At 44.4% G+C, this 19384-nt stretch overlaps 1 protein-coding gene across 1 annotated transcript; it reads left to right on the top strand.

Moving 5' to 3' along the window:
* The first annotated feature begins 3574 nt into the window (after positions 1-3574).
* On the top strand, positions 3575-18257 carry klhl21 (kelch-like family member 21). Its single transcript, XM_078557919.1, has 4 exons — positions 3575-6839; positions 11293-11698; positions 15269-15341; positions 15705-18257. The coding sequence occupies exons 1-4, from the start codon at positions 5813-5815 to the stop codon at positions 16008-16010; spliced, it is 1812 nt and encodes a 603-aa protein (XP_078414045.1). The 5' UTR covers positions 3575-5812; the 3' UTR covers positions 16011-18257.
* The last annotated feature ends 1127 nt before the right edge of the window (positions 18258-19384 follow it).

A 19384-nucleotide genomic window follows, 5' to 3' on the forward strand; every position in this document is an offset into this window, starting at 1 on the left:
AACACGGGCGCTGTAGGATGTATGAGCAAACTGACCATAGCGCTGTGATACAGGAAGTGGGGGGAGTTAATAGAAATGTAGTGGTAGTAGGTAACAGTATAGTCAGGGGGATTGACACAGTTTTCTGCAGCTGAGAGTGAGAGTCTAGACAGCTGTGTTGCCTGCCCATTGCCAAGGTTCGGGACTCGTGAATGGGCCTAAAACTTGTAAAACTGAGTTAAAGGCTCTGCAGCTCAACGCGCGCAGTATTCGTAGCAAAATGGATGAATTGTTAGCATAGATAGAAATAAATTTGTATGACCTGATAGCCAACACAGAGACATGGTTGCAGGGTGACCAGGGCTGAGACCTGAATATCGAAGGGTATTTGACATTTCAAAAAGAGAAAGCTGGGAAAAGGTGGTGGAGTAGCTCTGTTAATTAAGGACATCGTTAGTACAGTAGTAAGGGATGACCTTAGCTCGAAAAAGCAAGATGTAAAATCAGTTTGAGTAGAGATAAGAAATAGGAAAGGTGAAAGGTAACTTGTGGGAGTAGTTTATAGGCCCCTAAAAGTAGTTATACTGTAGGACAGAGTATACAGGAAGAAATAAATGAGGTGTGTATGAAAGGTGCCGCAATAATCTTGGGTGATTTTAATCTACATATAGATTGGACGAATCAGATTGGCAAAGGTAGCCTGGAAAATTAGTTCATAGAGAGTATGCAGGACAGTTTCTTAGAACTGTACATTCTAGGGCCAAACAGGAAGCAGGCTATTCTGGATCTGGTAATGAGCAATGAGACAGGATTAATCAATAACCACATAGTAAAGGAGCGTTTAGGTGACAGTGATCATAATATGATAGAATTTCATGTTCGGTTTGGGGGGTGGTGGGTCTAAGACTAGTGTTTTAAACCCAAATAAAGATAATTGAGGATATGAAAGCAAAGCTAGCTAAAGTGAACTAGGAAACTAGGTTAAAAGGTAGGACAGTAGTGATGCAGTGGCAGACTTTTAAAGAGATATTTAATAACTCTCAGCAAAGATTTATCCCAGTACAAAGGACTCTTTGAGAAGGATGCATCATCCATGGCTGAACAAAGAAGTTAAGGATTGTGTCACATTGAAACAATGTATAAATCCGCAAAGGTTAGTGATATGTCAAATAAATGATTGGTCAGATTTTAAGCACCAGCAAAGAATGACTAAAAAAAAATTATAAAGAGGGAGAAAGTTGAGCATGAGAGAAAGCTAGCTAGTAATATAAAATATTAAGAGTATGTTCAAGTATTTAAATAGGAAAAGAGTAACTAAAGTTAGTGTTTGTCCTATAGAGAGAGAAAGAGAGAGAGTCTGGGGAATTGATATTGGAAAACAAGGGGATGGTGGAGGCGTTGAACGGGTATTTTGTGTTTGTCCTGTTGAACGGGTATTTTGTGTTTGTCCTGTTGAACGGGTATTTTGTGTTTGTCCTGTTGAACGGGTATTTTGTGTTTGTCCTGTTGAACGGGTATTTTGTGTTTGTCCTGTTGAACGGGTATTTTGTGTTTGTCCTGTTGAACGGGTATTTTGTGTTTGTCCTGTTGAACGGGTATTTTGTGTTTGTCCTGTTGAACGGGTATTTTGTGTTTGTCCTGTTGAACGGGTATTTTGTGTTTGTCCTGTTGAACGGGTATTTTGTGTTTGTCCTGTTGAACGGGTATTTTGTGTTTGTCCTGTTGAACGGGTATTTTGTGTTTGTCCTGTTGAACGGGTATTTTGTGTTTGTCCTGTTGAACGGGTATTTTGTGTTTGTCCTGTTGAACGGGTATTTTGTGTTTGTCCTGTTGAACGGGTATTTTGTGTTTGTCCTGTTGAACGGGTATTTTGTGTTTGTCCTGTTGAACGGGTATTTTGTGTTTGTCCTGTTGAACGGGTATTTTGTGTTTGTCCTGTTGAACGGGTATTTTGTGTTTGTCTTCATTGTAGAAGACTTGGAAAACTTCCCAAAGATACTTGAAAATCAAGAGGTGACCGGGAAGGAGGAACTTAAAATAATCACCATCGGTAGGGAAAAGGTGCGTGGAAAATTATTAGACCTAAAGGTTGACTAGTCCCCAGGAGCAGATGGCTTGCACGATGTCTTAAACGTGGCTGCAGAGATGGTGGATGCGTTGGTTATAATCTTCCAAAATTCCTTAGATTCTGGAAGGGTCCCAGTGGATTGGAAAATAGTTAAATGTAACACCTTTATTCAAGGGAGGGGGCCAGAAAGCAGGAAACTACAAGCCAGTTAGCCTAACATCTGTCATAGGAAAATTGCTAGAATCCATTATTAAGGAGGTTATAGCAGGATATTTAGAAAATCATAATGTGATTAGGTAGAGCCAACGGGGCTTTTGTGAAAGGGAAATGTTTAAATAATTTATTAGAGTTTTTTGAGGAAGTAACAAGCAAGGTGGATAAAGGGGAACCGGTAGATGTGGTGTACTTGGATTTCCAGAAGGCTTTTGATAAGGTACCACATCAAAGGTTACTACACAAGATAAGAGCATATAGTGTGGGGGGTAACATATTAGCATGGAGAAGCAGAAAGTAGAAATAAATGGGTGTTTTTGGATTGGCAAGCTATAAGTAGTGGATTGCCACAGGGATCAGTGCTGGGGCTTCAACTATTTACAATCTACATCAATGATTTAGATGAAGGGACTGAATGTATGGCAGCTAAATTTGCTGATGACAACAAGATGGGTAGGAAAGTAAGTTGTCAAGAGGTAGATAATCTGCAAAAGGTTATAGATAGGTCAAATGAGTGGGCAAAAATTTGGCAAATGGAGTATAATTTGAGAAAATATGAACTTGACCACTTTGGCAGAATAGAAAAGCAGCATATTATTTAAATGGGGAAAGATTGCAGAACTCTTGTGGTACAGAGGGATCTGACTGTCCTGGTACATGAATCACTAAAAGTTAGTATGCAGGTACAGCAAGTGATTCGGAAGGTAAATGGAATGTTGGCATTTCTTGCAAGGGGAATGGAATACAAAAGTAGGGAAGTTTTACTGGAGCTGTACAGGGCCTTAGTGAGACCACCATCTGGAATACTGCATACAGTTTTGGTCTCCATTTTTGAAAAAAATATATATTTATGTTAGAAGCAGTTCAGAGAACGTTCACTCGACTCATCAAGGGCTTATCCTACGAAGGAAGGTTGAACAGGGTGGGCCTTTATAGATTGAAATTTCAAAGAATGAGAGGTGATCTTATTGAAACATATATAAGATCCAGAAGGGACTTGATGGGGTAGATACTGCGAAGATGTTTCCACTTGTGGTGGAGGCCAGAACTAGGAGACACAGTTTAAGAATAAGAGGTCTCCCTTTTAAGACTGAGAAGAGAAGAATTTTCTCTGAGGGTTATTAGTATGGGGAATTCTCTTCTCCAGAAAGCATTGGAGGCTGTGTCATTGAATTTATTCAAGGCAGAGTTGGAGATGTTTGACAGATGAAGGAATCGAGAGTTATGGTGGGCTGACAGGAAAGTGCAACTGAGAACCACAAACAGATCAGCCATGATCTTTTATTGATTGGCGGAGCAAGCTCGGAAGGCCGAATGGCCAACTCCTGATCCTGAGTCCTACGTTCCCTATGGTGATGCCAGTCCTAGGGTTGGGAAACTATAGTGATGAGGACAGACATACAAGACCAAGGTTATTTCCACTGGAAAAGTGGAGGTAAAGAGGTGATTTAATGGAGGCGTTCATAATTCCAGAAGGGTTTTGATAGGGTTGTACTATTATCTTTGGTTGGGGAGTGAGTGATAATTTAAAATCGATACTTTAAGGGAATGGGCAGAAAAGTTAGGAAAATATTCTTTTATACAAAACGTAGGTTGCATTGCCAAAGAACACAGATGAAGTAGTGACCATTGTATCTTTAAGAAAAAATTGGGTTTGGTGTAGAGAATGATTTAGAGCCATGGGGGAAGAGATCTGTTGGGTTGAATAGCCTCAGCCTGTGCTGTAAATTTCTACACTTCCGTGGTGATAACCTAGCTCTGTGGTAACACATTTCTGGCTTAGAATGTTTTTTATTCATGCCCCACTCCAAGGCTTGAACACATTTATCTGATAAACACTCTGGAGCAGTACTGAGGGAGTGCTGCATGGTGGGAAATGCAGTCATTTGGGATGAACTTTTAAACCAAGGCCCTGCCTTCCTGTTCTGGTAGGCTTCAAAAGATCATGTGACTCTATTCAAATCCTCCTGGCATCCTGGTCTCAAGCAAGGAAGGTGGAGAGGAAAGAGGTGACATCCACTTGTACAGTGACTCTGTAATGCTGAGCTGCCTATGCTGGTGCTTGCACTGCAAGTGTTTGTCGCCCTTTGCTCAGTCTTCAATGAGACTACAATTAATGTAGAAAAGAAAGATTTGCTTTTATATGCTACTGTTCTTTACCTCGGGATGTCAAAAGTGCTTTACAGGAAGTGAAACTGCTGTCGTAATGTGTAAAACCCAGCAACCAAATTATATACAAAAAGATCCCACAAGCAGCAATGTGATAATGACTAGAAAATTTGTTTTGGTAATGTTGGTTGACAGATAAATATTAGCCAGGACACTTTTTATTCTTTCATGGCAAGGCCAGCAATTGTTGCTCCATCCCTCACTGCCCTTGAGAAGGTGGTGGTGAGTCACCTTCCTGAAGTGCTGCAGTCCATGTGGTGCAGGTACACTCTCAGTGCTGTTAGGAAGGGAGTTCCAGGAATTTGACCCATTGACAGTGAAGGAATGGCAATATAGCTCCAAGTCAGGATGGTGAGTGGCTTGGAGGAGAATTTGCAGGTGCTGGTGTTCCCATGTATCTGTTGCCCTTGTCCTTCTAGTGGTAGAGGCTGTGGGTTTGGAAGCTGCTGTTGAAGAAAGCTTGACGAGTTGTTGCAATGCATCTTATAGTATACACTGCTGCCACTGAGTTGGTGGTAGAGGGAGTAAGTGTTTTGAGGCAGTGGACAGGGTTGTTGATCAAACAGGCTTTTTTTGTGTTGGAGCAAATGGACAGTATTCCATTACACAAAAAACAGAAAATGCTGGAAAAACTCAGCAGGTCTAACAGCATCTGTGAAGAGAAAGACAGTTAACGTTTTGAGTCCGTATGGCCCCTCTTCAGAGTATTCCATCACACTCCTGGCTTGTGCCTTGTAGACAATGGACAGGCTTTGGGGACTTTGGAGGTGAGTTACTCAATGCAGAGTTCCCAACCCCTGACCGGCTCTTGCCATGGGATGTTTTACATTCACTCTTTCATGTCTTTCAGATGAAAGACCTCCTACAGTGCTGCACTCCCTGGGTCCTGTCAGCCTAGATTATGGTGCTGGAGTGCCTGGAGTGGGACTGGAATCCACTCTGATGTTGACAGTGTGAGCCCAGGGTAACGCTTTTTATCAAAAAGGGAAAAAAGAGTTACGTAGATTTTACAGGACAGGAAGCGGCCATTCGGTCCAACAGGTATGTGCTGGTGTTTATAGTCCATAGAAGTGTCCTCTTTCCATGATCGGGAAGGGGAAGGGCATGAGCTTGTGCTGTGTGATTTTTGTCTGCTGACTGAGCTGGGAGTATTGGGTTGTTGAGAGGCTGCAGCCAGCCAAGTTTTAATCCATTGAACGTAAATGTCAGGATGATTTGCAGGCTGCAGCTGGCTCAGCTGCTGGTAAATATAACCTGCCGGATGACTGGGTCTCCGTTATAAAACTGCTGGAGTGCCCACTCACGCCTGTAATAATCTCTCTCTCACTCTCTCTGATTGCAGATGGTTTGATTCCCCTCCACCCACCCCCCCCGGTCAGAAGGATGGACAGGCCTAACATGCTGACCCAAGCCTCGGTGTTGCCTTTCTCCGACCCCAATCACGCCCTCAACATCCTGCAGGGCATCAACGAGTTGCGGGTGGAGGGCAAGTTCTTCGACATGACCCTGTCGGCGGACGGCCAGGATTTTCGGTGTCACCGGACGGTGCTGGCGGCCGCCAGCCACTATTTCAAGGCCATGTTCGCGGGCCGGCTGAAGGAGAGCTACGCCGAGCGGGTGGAGCTGCACGGGGTGAAGGCCGACGTCCTGGGCCTGCTGCTGGACTTCTCCTACACCGGCCAGGTGACCGTCACCCAGGGCAACGTGGAGCCCCTGGCCCGGGCCGCCGACCTCTTCCAGTTCCACTCGGTCAAGGAGGCCTGCTGCGCCTACCTGGAGCGGCAGCTGGACGTGGCCAACTGCCTGGAGATCCAGGAGTTCGCCGAGGCCTACGCCTGCCGGGGCCTGGCCGAGAACGCCAAGCGCTTCATCCTGCGCCACATCGTCGAGCTGTCCGAGGAGAAGGAGTTCGAGGCCCTGCCCCAGCGCCGGCTGCTCGAGTACCTGTCCGACGACCGGCTGCACGTCGACAAGGAGGAGGCGGCCTACCAGCTGGCCCTCCGCTGGGTCAAGGCCGACCCCAAGCGCCGGCTCCGCTTCTGGCCCGAGCTCTTCGAGCACGTCCGCCTGCCCTTCATCCGCCGCTTCTACCTGCTGGCCTACGTGGAGAGCGACCCGCTCGTCTACTACTCCCCCCGCTGCCTCCAGCTCATCCACCAGGCCCGGGCCTTCCAGTCCTCCGAGTACGACCGCCACGACTACCCGTGCGAGAGGATGCGGGCCCGGCCCTCCACCGGCCTGGCCGAGATTCTGGTGGTGGTGGGCGGCTGCGACAAGGACTGCGACGAGCTGGTCACCGTCGATTGCTTCAACCCGCAGAGCGGCCAGTGGCGATACCTGGCCGAGTTCCCCGACCACCTGGCCGGAGGCTACAGCATCACCGCCTTCGGCAACGACATCTACGTGACCGGTAAGAGGGTTTATACCGGAGGGGGGGGAAGGTTTACATCGGGGCCGGGGCCCGCTCCCAAGAGACTCTCGGCTGGTGAAGTACTTTAGTCTGGTCCCTGTTGCCGTGGTAACGGGACTAGGCCCAATCCGCCCTCCTCCCATTCAATTAGACATGGTGGGTGTGTATCTCAAACCACCAGCCTTTGATCCCAAGACCCTCCACACCCTGAACCGAACAAAAATCCACCTCGGATAACCGTCCAGCAGAGAAGGAGGCCGTTCAGCCCATTGCGGCTGTGCCATCACTTTAAAAGGAGCTATTCTAAATTACTCTTCCGCCCCCCCCCCCCCCCCCCCCCCATATCTTGAAGGCTTCAGTGGATGCTCAGGAGTGAAATGGTGAAACGAGTTTCAGATTTCTATTAGCCCTTGTGTGCAAAATTGCTTCCTGATTTTATTGCTGTAATTAGCTCTTTAATTTTAAGATTGTGCCCCCTTCAGATGAGGGACTTGAGTTGTGTGGACTAGAGAAGCTGGGTTCTACCCCTTGGCGAGGAGAAGATTAAGGAGAGATTTAATAGAGGTGTTAAACATTATGAAGGGTTTTGATCGAGTAAATAAGGAGAAACTATTTCCATTGGCAGGAGGGTCAGTGACCAGGGAACACAGATTTAAGATAGTTGACAAAACGGCAAAAGGAAATGAGAATTTTTTTTCATACACCAAGTTACGATGATCTGGGTTGCGCTGCCTGAAAGGGTGTTGTAAGTAGATTCAGTAGTAACTTTCAAAGGGGAATTGTATAAATACTTGAAGGGAAGGAGTTTACAGAGCTGTGGGGACAATAAAGCAGGGTAGCGGGACAAATTTGATAGATCTTGGAAAAAGCCTGAGTTAGGCCCAAAGTTGCCCTCTGCTGTAGGATTTTAAGGTTGTCCTGGATTCTGCCACTAGAGGAAATCGTTTGTCCCTATCTACCCTATTGAATCTCTTGATCATCCTAAACATCTCAATTAGATCACTTCTCATTCAAGAGTATACAAAACAAAGGAGGACTCCCCTGCCCTTTTTATAAAATGATGTGGAAACTCTTCGAGGGCAGACAGGACTCAATTTAATGTCTCATCTGAAAGACAGCATTTCCAACAGTCCCTCAGTACTGGCATTGGAGTGTCTGCCTGGAGTGTGTGTTCAGGTCCTTGGAGGGGGCTTGAACCCGCAACCTTCTGACTCCAAAGTGAAAGTACTACCCACTGAGCCACAGCTGACACTTGAGTCAATCAGCTGAAAAACATCTAACAGGATAGGTCTACAAATGCTAGGAAATTTACATGTTTAAAGCACTCTAGTCCATTAGTATATAGGCCAAGATCAATAGTTTGCACTTGCAATTTGTTTGCAAAGCAAAGTTACCACTATTAATTCAATTTTTCATGCAAAACTAAAAGTTAGGCATTATACAAAAGGTGTTCTTAGAACACTTTGCTCTATTGGCTTGAAAGACACCCCAGATTACTTCCATTTTTTCTATTCACTTTACGGGATGTGGGTTTCGCTGGCTAGGTCAGCATTTGTTGCCCATCTCTAATTGCCCTTGAGAAGGTGGTGGTGAGCTGCCGCCTAGAACTGCTGAAGTCCATTTGGTGTAGGTACACCCATAGTGCTGTTAGGGAGGGAGTTCCAGGAATTTGACCCAGCGACAGTGAAGGAATAGTGATATACTACCAAGTCAGGATGGTGAGTGGCTTGGAGGGGAACTTCCAGGTGGTGGCGTTCCCATGTATTTGCTGCCCTTGTCCTTCTGAATGGTAGCGGTCATGGGTTTGGAAGGTGCTGTTTAAGGAATGTCGGCTGTCGCTTCAGTTTGATACAATTTCTTTGACTTATAAGACCATAAGACATAGGAGCAGAAATTAGGCCATTCGGCCCATCGAGTCTGCCCCGCCATTCAATCATGGCTGATAAGTTTCTCAACCCCTTTCTCCCGCCTTCTCCCCGTAACCTTTGATCCCCTTACCAATCAAGAACCTTAGAAGACTTAAACAGATACTTGTGTCTAAACTTCACAGACCAGATGAAATGAACACAACTGTGAACACCAAGCATTTGAAATAAAAATAAAAACTGCTGTAGGCATTTTTAAAATTAAGGGTAAGAACGTGGGTGTCACAGAAATGTATTGCCCATTCCCGGCCCAAGACAGTTATATTGCTCGTCCTGAGAGAGAGCTTTAGCTTCACAACCACACACGGTCAAAACTAAATCCTGTGTTGGTTTCCATTCAGTTGTTACATGGAGACAACCTCAAGGTGATCTTGTTTGTTTTAAAATCTTCTAGGGGGACAGCTCACTCAGCGTAGGTGGTGAACTGATTGGACTTCAACATTTAAAATGTTTTTTCTGGTATATGGGATAGTTAGGTAGAACTCTGAACATAGGTTTTAAGTACACCATGCAGTGTGCAGCCAACAGTATAACTGTAGAACGGCTCTGGGGCAGTATTGGACCTGTCCCAGTTTTTGGTCTTGATTCATAGAACCTTGAGGTTGCTGAAGACCCAGGCACATGGCGACATTGATGGGAAATGCTGCCCTACTATTTCTGTCCTTACTGTCTCAGTGCTCACTCTACATATAGATCACGTCAACATGAGCTGGCCATGTGGTTATTTTTACTGTGTGAAATCCTTGTTGAGAATTTATTTTTAACTGGCAGCTACTAGTGAGGCAGCATGTAAATGCTATTTTCAAGGAGTAAAAATTTCTCCATGATTGTGATTGTGCTGGGGTTTAGTGGGCTATGAACCCCACGTCTGGTACTGCTTTCAGCCCTGGCTCCTGAGGACGCTATGTTCTGCTGAGGAGCTAAATGCCTGCCGTGTATTTGTGTATGGACTTGTCCACTCAGGGCTTGGGATGCAGCTCCGCACCAGTAAACAGATCCTGCGTGGAGGATTGCTGCTCCCTGAGGAGTGAGGGGAATGTTGGAGGCTGAACCTGTTGTGTTGCTGGAGTCTGACAGAGTAGTACACCCAGCCCTGAATAGGTCCCAGGTTTGTGCTGAGTTGGCTGGTCTCAGCCAGAGTTCCTGCTGCTAATTGTCTTTCAGACCTGATGTCAACAGTGTTCTGCATTTCATAAACAAGATCACAGAGGTAGAGGGTAAATAGGGAAATGATCAATCTTTATAAAAGGCAATGACTAGGTCACTAGCAGCACTGATTACAGGGAGTCACTTAAAAGATGAGAGCTTTGATGCCAGAGATGATGAACCATGGTTGTGAGGAGAAACCGGAGATACTGGGGTACTCCATTGAAGCAGAAAAAGCCAAAACATTTAAAAGGTTTTTAAAATTGAGTAGTTTTATAGAGTGAACAGGGAAGGACTACTTCTAACTGGGGGAATCAGTGATTAGGGTCATCAATTTATAATTGTTTCTCAGAGAGAGGATAGAATTCAGGAAAAGTTTCTTTACACAGAAGGGCAATTGGACAATGAACTGCTTTGCTCCAGGGAGTGCTGGAGGCAGAGACCATTGCATTTTTTTTTTAAGGAGAAAATTGGATTAATATTTGAAGCAAGGGAAGATATGGGGAGAGTGGGATGGAGTTTGGATTTCTCCAGCCAGCACAGACATGATGGGTAAAATGGCCTCTTTCTGGGCTGTAAATTATGGAGAGTGTTAGTTTGACCATTGAGCTTGGCAGCGATGCTGCCACAGTCAGATGGCCCACCTCGGCCCATCAAAGACTTACATTTTTATAGCACCTTTCACGACCTCAGGATGTCCCAAAGGACTTTACAGCCAATGAAGTACTTTTTGAAATTAGTAATTTTCTAATGTAGGAAATTTGCACACAGCAAGATCCCACAAACAGCAATGTGATAATGACGAGATAATCTGTTTTAGTGCTGTTAATTGAGGGATAAATATTGCCACAGTACCAGAGATAGCTCCCCTGCTGTTCCTCAAAACAGTTCCATGGGGTCTTTAACACCCACCTGAGAGGGTATGCAGGGCCTTGGTTTAAAATCTCATCCGAAGGGCGGCACCTCCAATAGTGCAGCACTCCATTACTGGCACTGGGAGCGTCAGACTATAAGCCTGTGGAGTGAGACTTGAGCCCACAACCTTCTGACTCCAAGGTGAGAGTGCTACCCTGGCATAAAGAACGGCCAACAGAAAATGCTGGAAAAACTCAGCAGGTCTGACAGCATCTGTGGAGATGCATTAACGTTTTGAGTCTGTATGACTCTTCTTCAGAGCTCATGCAGTCATACAGACTCAACGTTAACTCCACTTCTCTCTCCACAGATGCTGTCAGACCTGCTGAGTTTTTCCAGCATTTTCTGTTTGTATTTCAGATTTCCAGCATCCGCACTATTTTGCTTTTATGAAGAATGGCCAGCCACCTGGTCATGGGAAGGAAAGGATCAGTCAGTGAGTGTTGTGTCTGTTTTTTGTCTAACAGGTGGTTCTGATGGGACATCGCTGTACGACTGTGTGTGGCGTTACAATTCCAGCGTGAACGAATGGACTGAGGTTTCGCCCATGCTGCAAGCCCGGGAATACCATAGCTCCGTGGTACTCAAAGGCCACATCTACATTATCGCCCATGACAGCCTGGAGCGCTACGATCACAGTATCGACAGCTGGGAGGCCCTGCAACCTATGCCCTTCCCCATGGAGAACTGCTCGAGTACAGCCTGCCGGGGCAAACTCTATGCTATTGGCACTCTCGCTGGCAAAGAGTCGATGGCCATTCAGTGCTACAACCCTGAGACTGACTCCTGGAGTGTCGTGGTTTGCGGCTCATTGCCTCCATGGTCGTTTGTGCCAAAGACGGTGACTCTCAATGGACTGATCTACTTTGTGCGGTGAGTTTAAATGGGTTGCACTGTGTGGTATAAAGAGCTGGCTGTAAATAAAGGCGGTGTCCATAAACAGGAGCGCCATAAACCTTTGGGAGTGAGGCTTACCCTGTACTCCTGTTGTTGCTCCACAACCATGTGCCATCTACACATCTGGACCTCGCCTTGGTCTCCGTGCATCATAAGTGAGTTTCAGGCCAAGAAACTCTGCTGGCATCACAACCTGATCCTATTTGTCTGCCAGCTCCATGTATACGTGCACTTCCCTTTCTCTTCTGTCCACATGCACGCATACACAGACATGCACTGTTCAGCTTCCCTTCCCTTGATAGTTTCACAGATATACATGGATGTGACTAGATTCACTCCTGATTAAGGAGACTGGTGTGTCTACTCTTAGATGACTCAAAGTCATTATAGATTCCCCGTTTCAGTGGGAGGCACAGGTATGATGGGCCAAATGACCTCCTGACTCTGATGTGTGGACGCTAATTTGATTTCACAGGGTATGTGATGTGGAATAGACATCCAGTTGTTTTCAGTATTCAACAGATCGCTTTCAAATGGCTGAGCCACGTCATAAATCAAGAGCTTCCAGCAACCCTCCCATGGAAGATGGTTGTGACATTTACATCAGTGACTCATCCACTTGCATCATTCCAGCTGTCTATTCCACTTCCCTCCCCGTGCCCAATTCTAGCAACAGTCTTCCAGAATTTTCTGAAGTAGTCTTTGAACACCATTTGCTCTGGTGATGAAACTACAGCCCATGATCCTTGAGGCCTACAACCTTGGCCAAGAAATTCTATTGTATTTGCATCTCTCTCTTTATCAACTAATTTGTTTAAATGTAATTGGCCTGGAGGTTTGGGAACAGCTGGGGCAATCTTGGAATTGCTTCCTCATTGATGTAAAGAAAGGACTTGCATTTGTATAGCACCTTTCAAGGCCCAGGGACATCTCAAAGCATTTACAGCCAATTAATAATTTAAAGTATAGCCAATTTTATAATCATAGAACAGTACAGCATAGAAGGAGGCCATTCAGCCCATTATACCTGCCCTGGTTCTTTTGAAGTGCAATCCAGCTGGTTCCACTCCCCCACTCATGCCCCATATCCCTGTAAATTTTTCTAGTATTTATCCAATTCCTTTTTTTGCAGGTTCTTATTGAATCAGTATCCACCACCACTATATCAGTGCTTTCCAAATCCTGACCACTCGCTGCATGAAGAAGTTTTTTACTTCTTCTCTCACCTACCTTAAATCTATTCCCTCTGGTTATCAAGTCTTCAGCCATTGGAAATAGTTTCCCATTATTTACTCATTGCTAGGAATTGTTGACTAAATTCTAACTCTGAATGCCAAGGTCTGTTGGTATCAGCAATGTGACATGCCTGGGAGTTAAACGGTAACAGGGATTCAAACGTTATCTGTGACCTGTGTCTATTCTGTTCACCCAAATGACCCAATGAAGACATGAATCTTGGACACAGCAGGATGATCAATGGTGAAGCTCAATCTGTGCTTCCTGTTACCTGCTCCCCCCCCGACCCCATTATTGTCCCAGATGAGATCAGCTAACATAGTCATGAATCAAAGTGGAACCTGGGCTAGGGGCTGTGAAGCCTGGAATATAAAACCGTTTCATATTGGAACAACTCTGACTGAGTGACACAGGGTGCCTGGTTTCCATTGATCAGACTGGGTTTGTGGACTTCAATGTTTGGTGGAATTTTTGTCTGCAGTCAAATGGCCCTTGATCCTCTCAGTTACCCGTTTCTTTTTAACGTATAACAGCTGTGCCTGTTTCATGGAATCATGCAGCACGGAATCATGCAGCACAGAAGGAGACCATTCAGCTCATCATTCTGAAATCAGTTCTTTGAAAGAGCTATCCAATTAGTCCCACTCCCTTGCTCTTTCCCCATTGCCCTGCACATTTTTCCTTTTCAAATATTTGGCTAGTTCCCCTTTTTGAAAGTTTACTATTGAATCTGCTTCCGCTGCCCTTTCAAGCAGTACATTCCTGATTGTCACAACTTATGTTTTTAAAAAGCGTCTCCTTGTCGCCGCTCCTCTCTGTTAAATGTGGAAGGGAGCAGGAGCTGCCACACCACCTGCTGCTGTCAGACACTGACTGAATAAACAAGTGGACCCAAATTACATAGGGACAGGGGAGTTTGTTTTCAGACGTCAGCAACAACTGTTACCTAATCATGTTGTTTGCTGCGTAAATTCTGATTCATTTACTTTATTTGCCTGCTTTCTCCCACTCTCCTGAAGGTGATGACTCTGTGCTTGGTTTCGATTTCACAAGTGCCGGTACCTTACCCAAATATCCACTGCCTGGGTGTGAGCCCAAACACTTGAGTGTCCATGGGCAATTGGATCACAGGAGGGCTGTATAGCCAAGCCTGAACCTGACATCCACGCACAGACTGGGGTAGGAGGTGCCTTAGGAATGGGGACCCTGTGTTTTCCAACTCCTCGCCCTCTCAAAATAAGGGTGTCAAGGTCAATTGTAGCATCATTAACACCACTTAGGCAGGATTGACTAACTTAGAACTGTACTGACCAAGCTGAAGAGGAGAGGAGATGCACTTTAAGTGGTAGGGTGAAGGTCATTTTAAACTATTCCAAAATTACCATTTCACTGATCTCATCAACTCCCAAAAACCATTTGTGAAGACATTGTATTTCTACTGCTGCTGACAGAGTTTGATTTTTAATTTCCTTACCCGTGTTTAACCTTCTGTAGGTGACACTGAATCTTGAGTGTGAATAATTTTTTTAATAAATTGCATCTAGCATTTTAGTTTTGGTGCCACAGAATCGTGTGCATTTTTGGTGATGCTGCGAATAATAACACCAAAACAGATTATCTGATCAGTTATCTCATTGCTGTTTGCGGGAACTTGCTGTGTGCAAACTGGCTGCTGCATTTCCCAACATTACAACAGTGACTACACTTCAAAATGACTCCATTGGCTTCAAAGCAATTTGGGGTGTCCCAAGGCTGTGAAAGATTCTATATAAATGCAAGCCATCCCCCCCACCACCGGGAATAGGACAAAATACCAGTAAGGTATAAAAATGGACCCTGAATGGTCTTGACAAAGTGGACGTGGAAAGGATGTTTCCTCTTATGGGTGAGCCCAGAACTATGGGGAACTGTTTTAAAATTAGGGATTGCCTTTTTAGGACCGAGACGAGGAGAATTTTTTTCTGAGGGTTGTGCGACTTTGAAACACTCTGCCTCAGATGACGGTGATTGAATGTTTTTAAGGCAGAGGTAGATAGATTCTTGTTAGGCAAGGGAATCATAGGTTATGGGAGGTAGATGGGAACGTGGAATTTCAAACACTCCGATCAGCCATGATTTTAACGAATGGCAGAGCAGGCTCGAGGGGCCGAATGGTTGTCTTCTCCTATTTTGTATGTTCATATTGAAGAGTTTTATGTGGAGTGTCTGTATGTGGATACACATATTTGTCAAGGTATTATGCCCCTGGTTATATACTGATAGCATTTGGGCTGATTGTTAAACCCTAGTCTTTTTCCCTTCTCTCCACAGGGATGATTCTTCAGAGGTCGATGTGTATAACCCAATAAAGAATGAATGGGACAAAATCCCGCCCATGAATCAGGTACGAGAGTGGTGGGTGTGGGTGAGTGGTACAGTAAAGGGATTGTGACCAGCTGCAGTAAAATCAGACAAACCTTTGCGTTAGTTTTGGAATGAAGTGGTAGCTGGGCGGGGTGGGAGGGGAGAATGGGGGTAAGGTGGAGTGAAGGGGCTGGGATGTAGACCTGGGAGGAGGTGGTCGAGGTAGGGAGGGACAAGAGTATTGGAGGGATTTGAAAACCGCGATGAGTATTTTTTAAAAAATCACTGCTTGAATGGTTGAGGTGTTTTGGTTCCGTATCCCCCTCCTCCCAGTCTCTTGAGCAGTTTAGGATATTTCCTTGTGCTGATTGTGTATGTCAATCTTGTTTTTTCTACACTGCAGGTCCACGTTGGGGGCAGTGTTGCGGCTCTCGGGGGGAAGTTGGTTGTCTCCGGCGGCTACGATAACACGTTTGAACTATCTGACATAATCGAAAGCTACAATTTTCAGACTGGCATCTGGAGCATTGTGGGGCGACTCCCACAGCCCACTTTCTGGCATGGGACTGTCAGTATCTTCCGGCAGTTCATGCCCACTGCCCGGGTTACCTTCGAAGGGACCATGAACGACAATCATAACAATGAAATAAATGTCCTGAATCTGGCCCGATATCGAAGACACCTTCACAATGAGAACCTCCGCCTATAGCACTGACCAGATTGGAGTGAAGGCTGAAACCTGGACAGTGAAACCTGCTCAGATTTTCACCAAAACCAGCTGGTTTCTAACAGCTCACCATCTAATTGTGAATTGCACATGTCAACTGGACAATGGTCTTTCCCAGTTTATTTTTTTAAAACTTGTCCTTGTTGGACCATAAGCAGTTAACTGCTCCCAGTTAGATTGGGTTCTGACTAAAATTGCTGATGTTGGCAGGGTTCCGCCCATCACTACCTGCCTCTTGCTATTGGCTGCTGGCTGTGTTTAATCTGGCAGGTTTCACTGTATCTGTTGACCGATTCTGCTGAGTGAGGAGATATGACAGCTTTGTCTCCTCCCTTGGACATATGCTTGTTACAAAGCATTGGTTAAGAAAGAAAGACTTGCCTTTATATAGCGCCTTTATATAGCGCCTGATCGCATCGCAAAAACTCTTCACTTGCAATTAATTTACTTTTGAAGTGCAACGATGTAAGATAATGAGGCAACCATTCTGTGCACAGCAAGAACGTATGAACAGCAACGCACTTGATGTGGTTTTAGTTGTAGTTTGAGGGGAGAATATTGTGGAGGACGGGACCACAGAACTCCCTGTCCTTCAAGTAGTCTACAGGATCTTGATGGTCTATCTGCACAGGCAGACAGAACCTTAGTTTAGCACTCAACTATTTTGAACTTTGTATTTTGTTCCAGCCCCATGAAGTCCACTATATTTTTACTGTTTTTACGTTTTCTATGAGTGCATTGGAATAGAATGAAGAACCAGGTGAACATGCTGTGTGCTGTTTCCTGGCTTTTAATGAAGACACATAATATAATCCAGTGTTTAATGTTTACGCGAAGGAGAAGTGAAGCGAGTTCCAGTTGGAAGCTCTGCTAACTCCAAACAGCTTTCCAAAAGCTCTTTGAAGGTACTGACTGCTGCATTTTGTTAAGGCTGGATCTGATCCGATTTAAAATCTCCCAACACCAAGTGAGCAAATCTGTGCAGCGGAGAACAGCTTGTTTGGAATGTCGAATTGGGGTCTTGCTGCCTTGGAGATGGCAATTTGGTACTGGTGCACTTTAATCCTGTGGGATATCTTTTAATTCACCTCAAATTGCTGCCCTGTCACTGACCCCACCCTCCTCAGCTTGTCATCCACAGTATTTTGCCCTCGTGTTTAAAAAAGAACTCTGGTTTGGAAGGACAGAATCTGCTGGGGAGTTCCTGTGTCCCAGTAATGCTGCCTGCTAAAAGCTTGTTCCAGAACAGCTCATCTACCTTCTCCATTACTTGAGTAGGCAAAAGGGATGGGGTATATATTTAGTTTTATATATATATATTTCTATTTATAGAGCAGTAGAGATAATGCAATTAAATATTCCAGAGTCACTAATTCAGAATTGGCCACCAAATAGAAAGACATGGCTGTTCGTTTGTAGTTCTTTTGGAATCTGGAAGTAAATGTTCCCAGTGTCTGTTTGAGGTAACTTGAACAGAACGTGAAACAAATGATGTAATTATTTGCTGCTGACAATATTCGGAGTCCAATTGTATGAAATATTTTGTCAGGAACACATGTTAAATGTGTAGTAGGAGTTTTGGCTATTTCTCTCTTTACCTTTCACCCTTTTCTGTCCAGAAAACACTGCCTCTCACTGGGGTACAGATTGCAGCAGTGATTGCCTCCCTCATCCAACTCGACCATTCCTCATGTGAGTGTTGGCAGGTTATTTGATCACAGCCAGGGCTGGTGCTGTCCTCCTCGCCCAGTAAATACAATTGGGAGCAGGAGCCCCTCCTTGGTTTTTTTTTCTCTCTCCTCTTTAGTCCAGCGCACTGATGCCAATTCCAACACCCCCACTGCTCTGTGGCTAAGTTAAGCTTAGTACAGACCTAGGGTGGAACCAGTACTTTTGTTGATCTGTAGAGCTCAACTCAATTTGGATAAACTTTCAGTTGCTGGAGGAGGAGTGGTTCATTTTTTAAAAAATTATCTGAATCAGATTTTGAACTCTTTGAATCTAGAAAAGAACACCTTGAAAGAGAAAATTGATACAATTATTTTCCAAGTTGGGGCAAGTAGTTTTCTTTCAGATTCTGTGAATTTCAAACACTTCCTGCTTTTATCTCTAGTTTTAATGTGTGTCTTTTTATTTTAAGTGTTGTGGCTTATTGTACACACACAACTGTAGTTTACATTGAGAAGTTGTACAACACAAATTCCACTAAAATAAAATGCGTTTACTCAAGGATTTAGCTTGATTTGTTTTGGTCAAAGTAGTTTATTGCAGACTTAATATCAAGTCTTTGTCACTTTAATGCAGTCATGGGATAAAATTTTCCTTCCTGACTGTGAATGTGAAACAAACATGAAGAGGCCCAACACCATTCCCATCGAGATAAATACTTGCATTTACGGAGTGCTGTGAGGAACCTGTTTTTGGAAAATTTGAATTGAATTTTGGACGTTCTTCCTCCTGAGTTTTTTAAAAGTTTGCAATATTAATTCGGGGCTGTGAACATGCTATTCTCCAAGAAACCATGGGTCAAGGTCGATGTCCAGTGGGGAACACCTGGAAAGGGAAGAGATACTTTTGTATATCTAAGTTACCAAAGAACTGCTGTTGCCAGGCTAAAAGACCGTTGCTAATTGGTTTAAAAACACCTGGCCTGAGACGAATATTCTTTGATCATCTTAGCCTTTAAAACTCTGTCAGAGGGAGTATGTGGGTGTGTGCCTTAGAAACAAGCTGCAAGGAAAAGACGCACTTTCCCACTCTCTGCCCCACCTTTTTGTGTTAAACCTTCCTCAGAAACGTCTCAACAGGATAACTTAGGTTTTTTTTTTGAAAGTCTGTTTCACCAACAAATCCGTCTGAAAGAACTTCAAGACCTATTGTGACCAGAATTCTGTTAGATGACAATGTTGAGATCTCTTTGAATTTTATCCTTTTAAAAGAAACATTCCCATCCTCCAGCCTCTGCAGGGAACTGTTTGCGTGAGAGTGTATGGGGGTTTGAATATCTTTTTTTAAACGGGGAAAATCATTACACTTCTAAACTACAACTTGTATGTTAACTAGTTTATTGTTTTTTAAAAACTAGTCTATTTTAATTTTTTTGTGCTTACTGAAGGAAACCTGGTGAGAGTCTTTTTATGCTGGGAATAACAGTATCAAAGGGTAACAGTTGGCTAGTTTTGTGGGTGAATTAAGCATTTAAACTATTGTTATGACCTGTGGAGAAATGGGGCTAGAATTAACTGCACACTCGTCCTGTCTCAGTCCATAATAGTGCCTTCTGTTAATTCTTTCTCAACTAGTGTAGTGAATTATTTTTAAGGTTGTCAAATGCAGCAGCCATTTTGCACAGAGCA

This window comes from Cetorhinus maximus, chromosome 15 (assembly GCF_964194155.1).
Source record: "Cetorhinus maximus chromosome 15, sCetMax3.hap1.1, whole genome shotgun sequence".
NCBI classification, from domain to species: domain Eukaryota; kingdom Metazoa; phylum Chordata; class Chondrichthyes; order Lamniformes; family Cetorhinidae; genus Cetorhinus; species Cetorhinus maximus.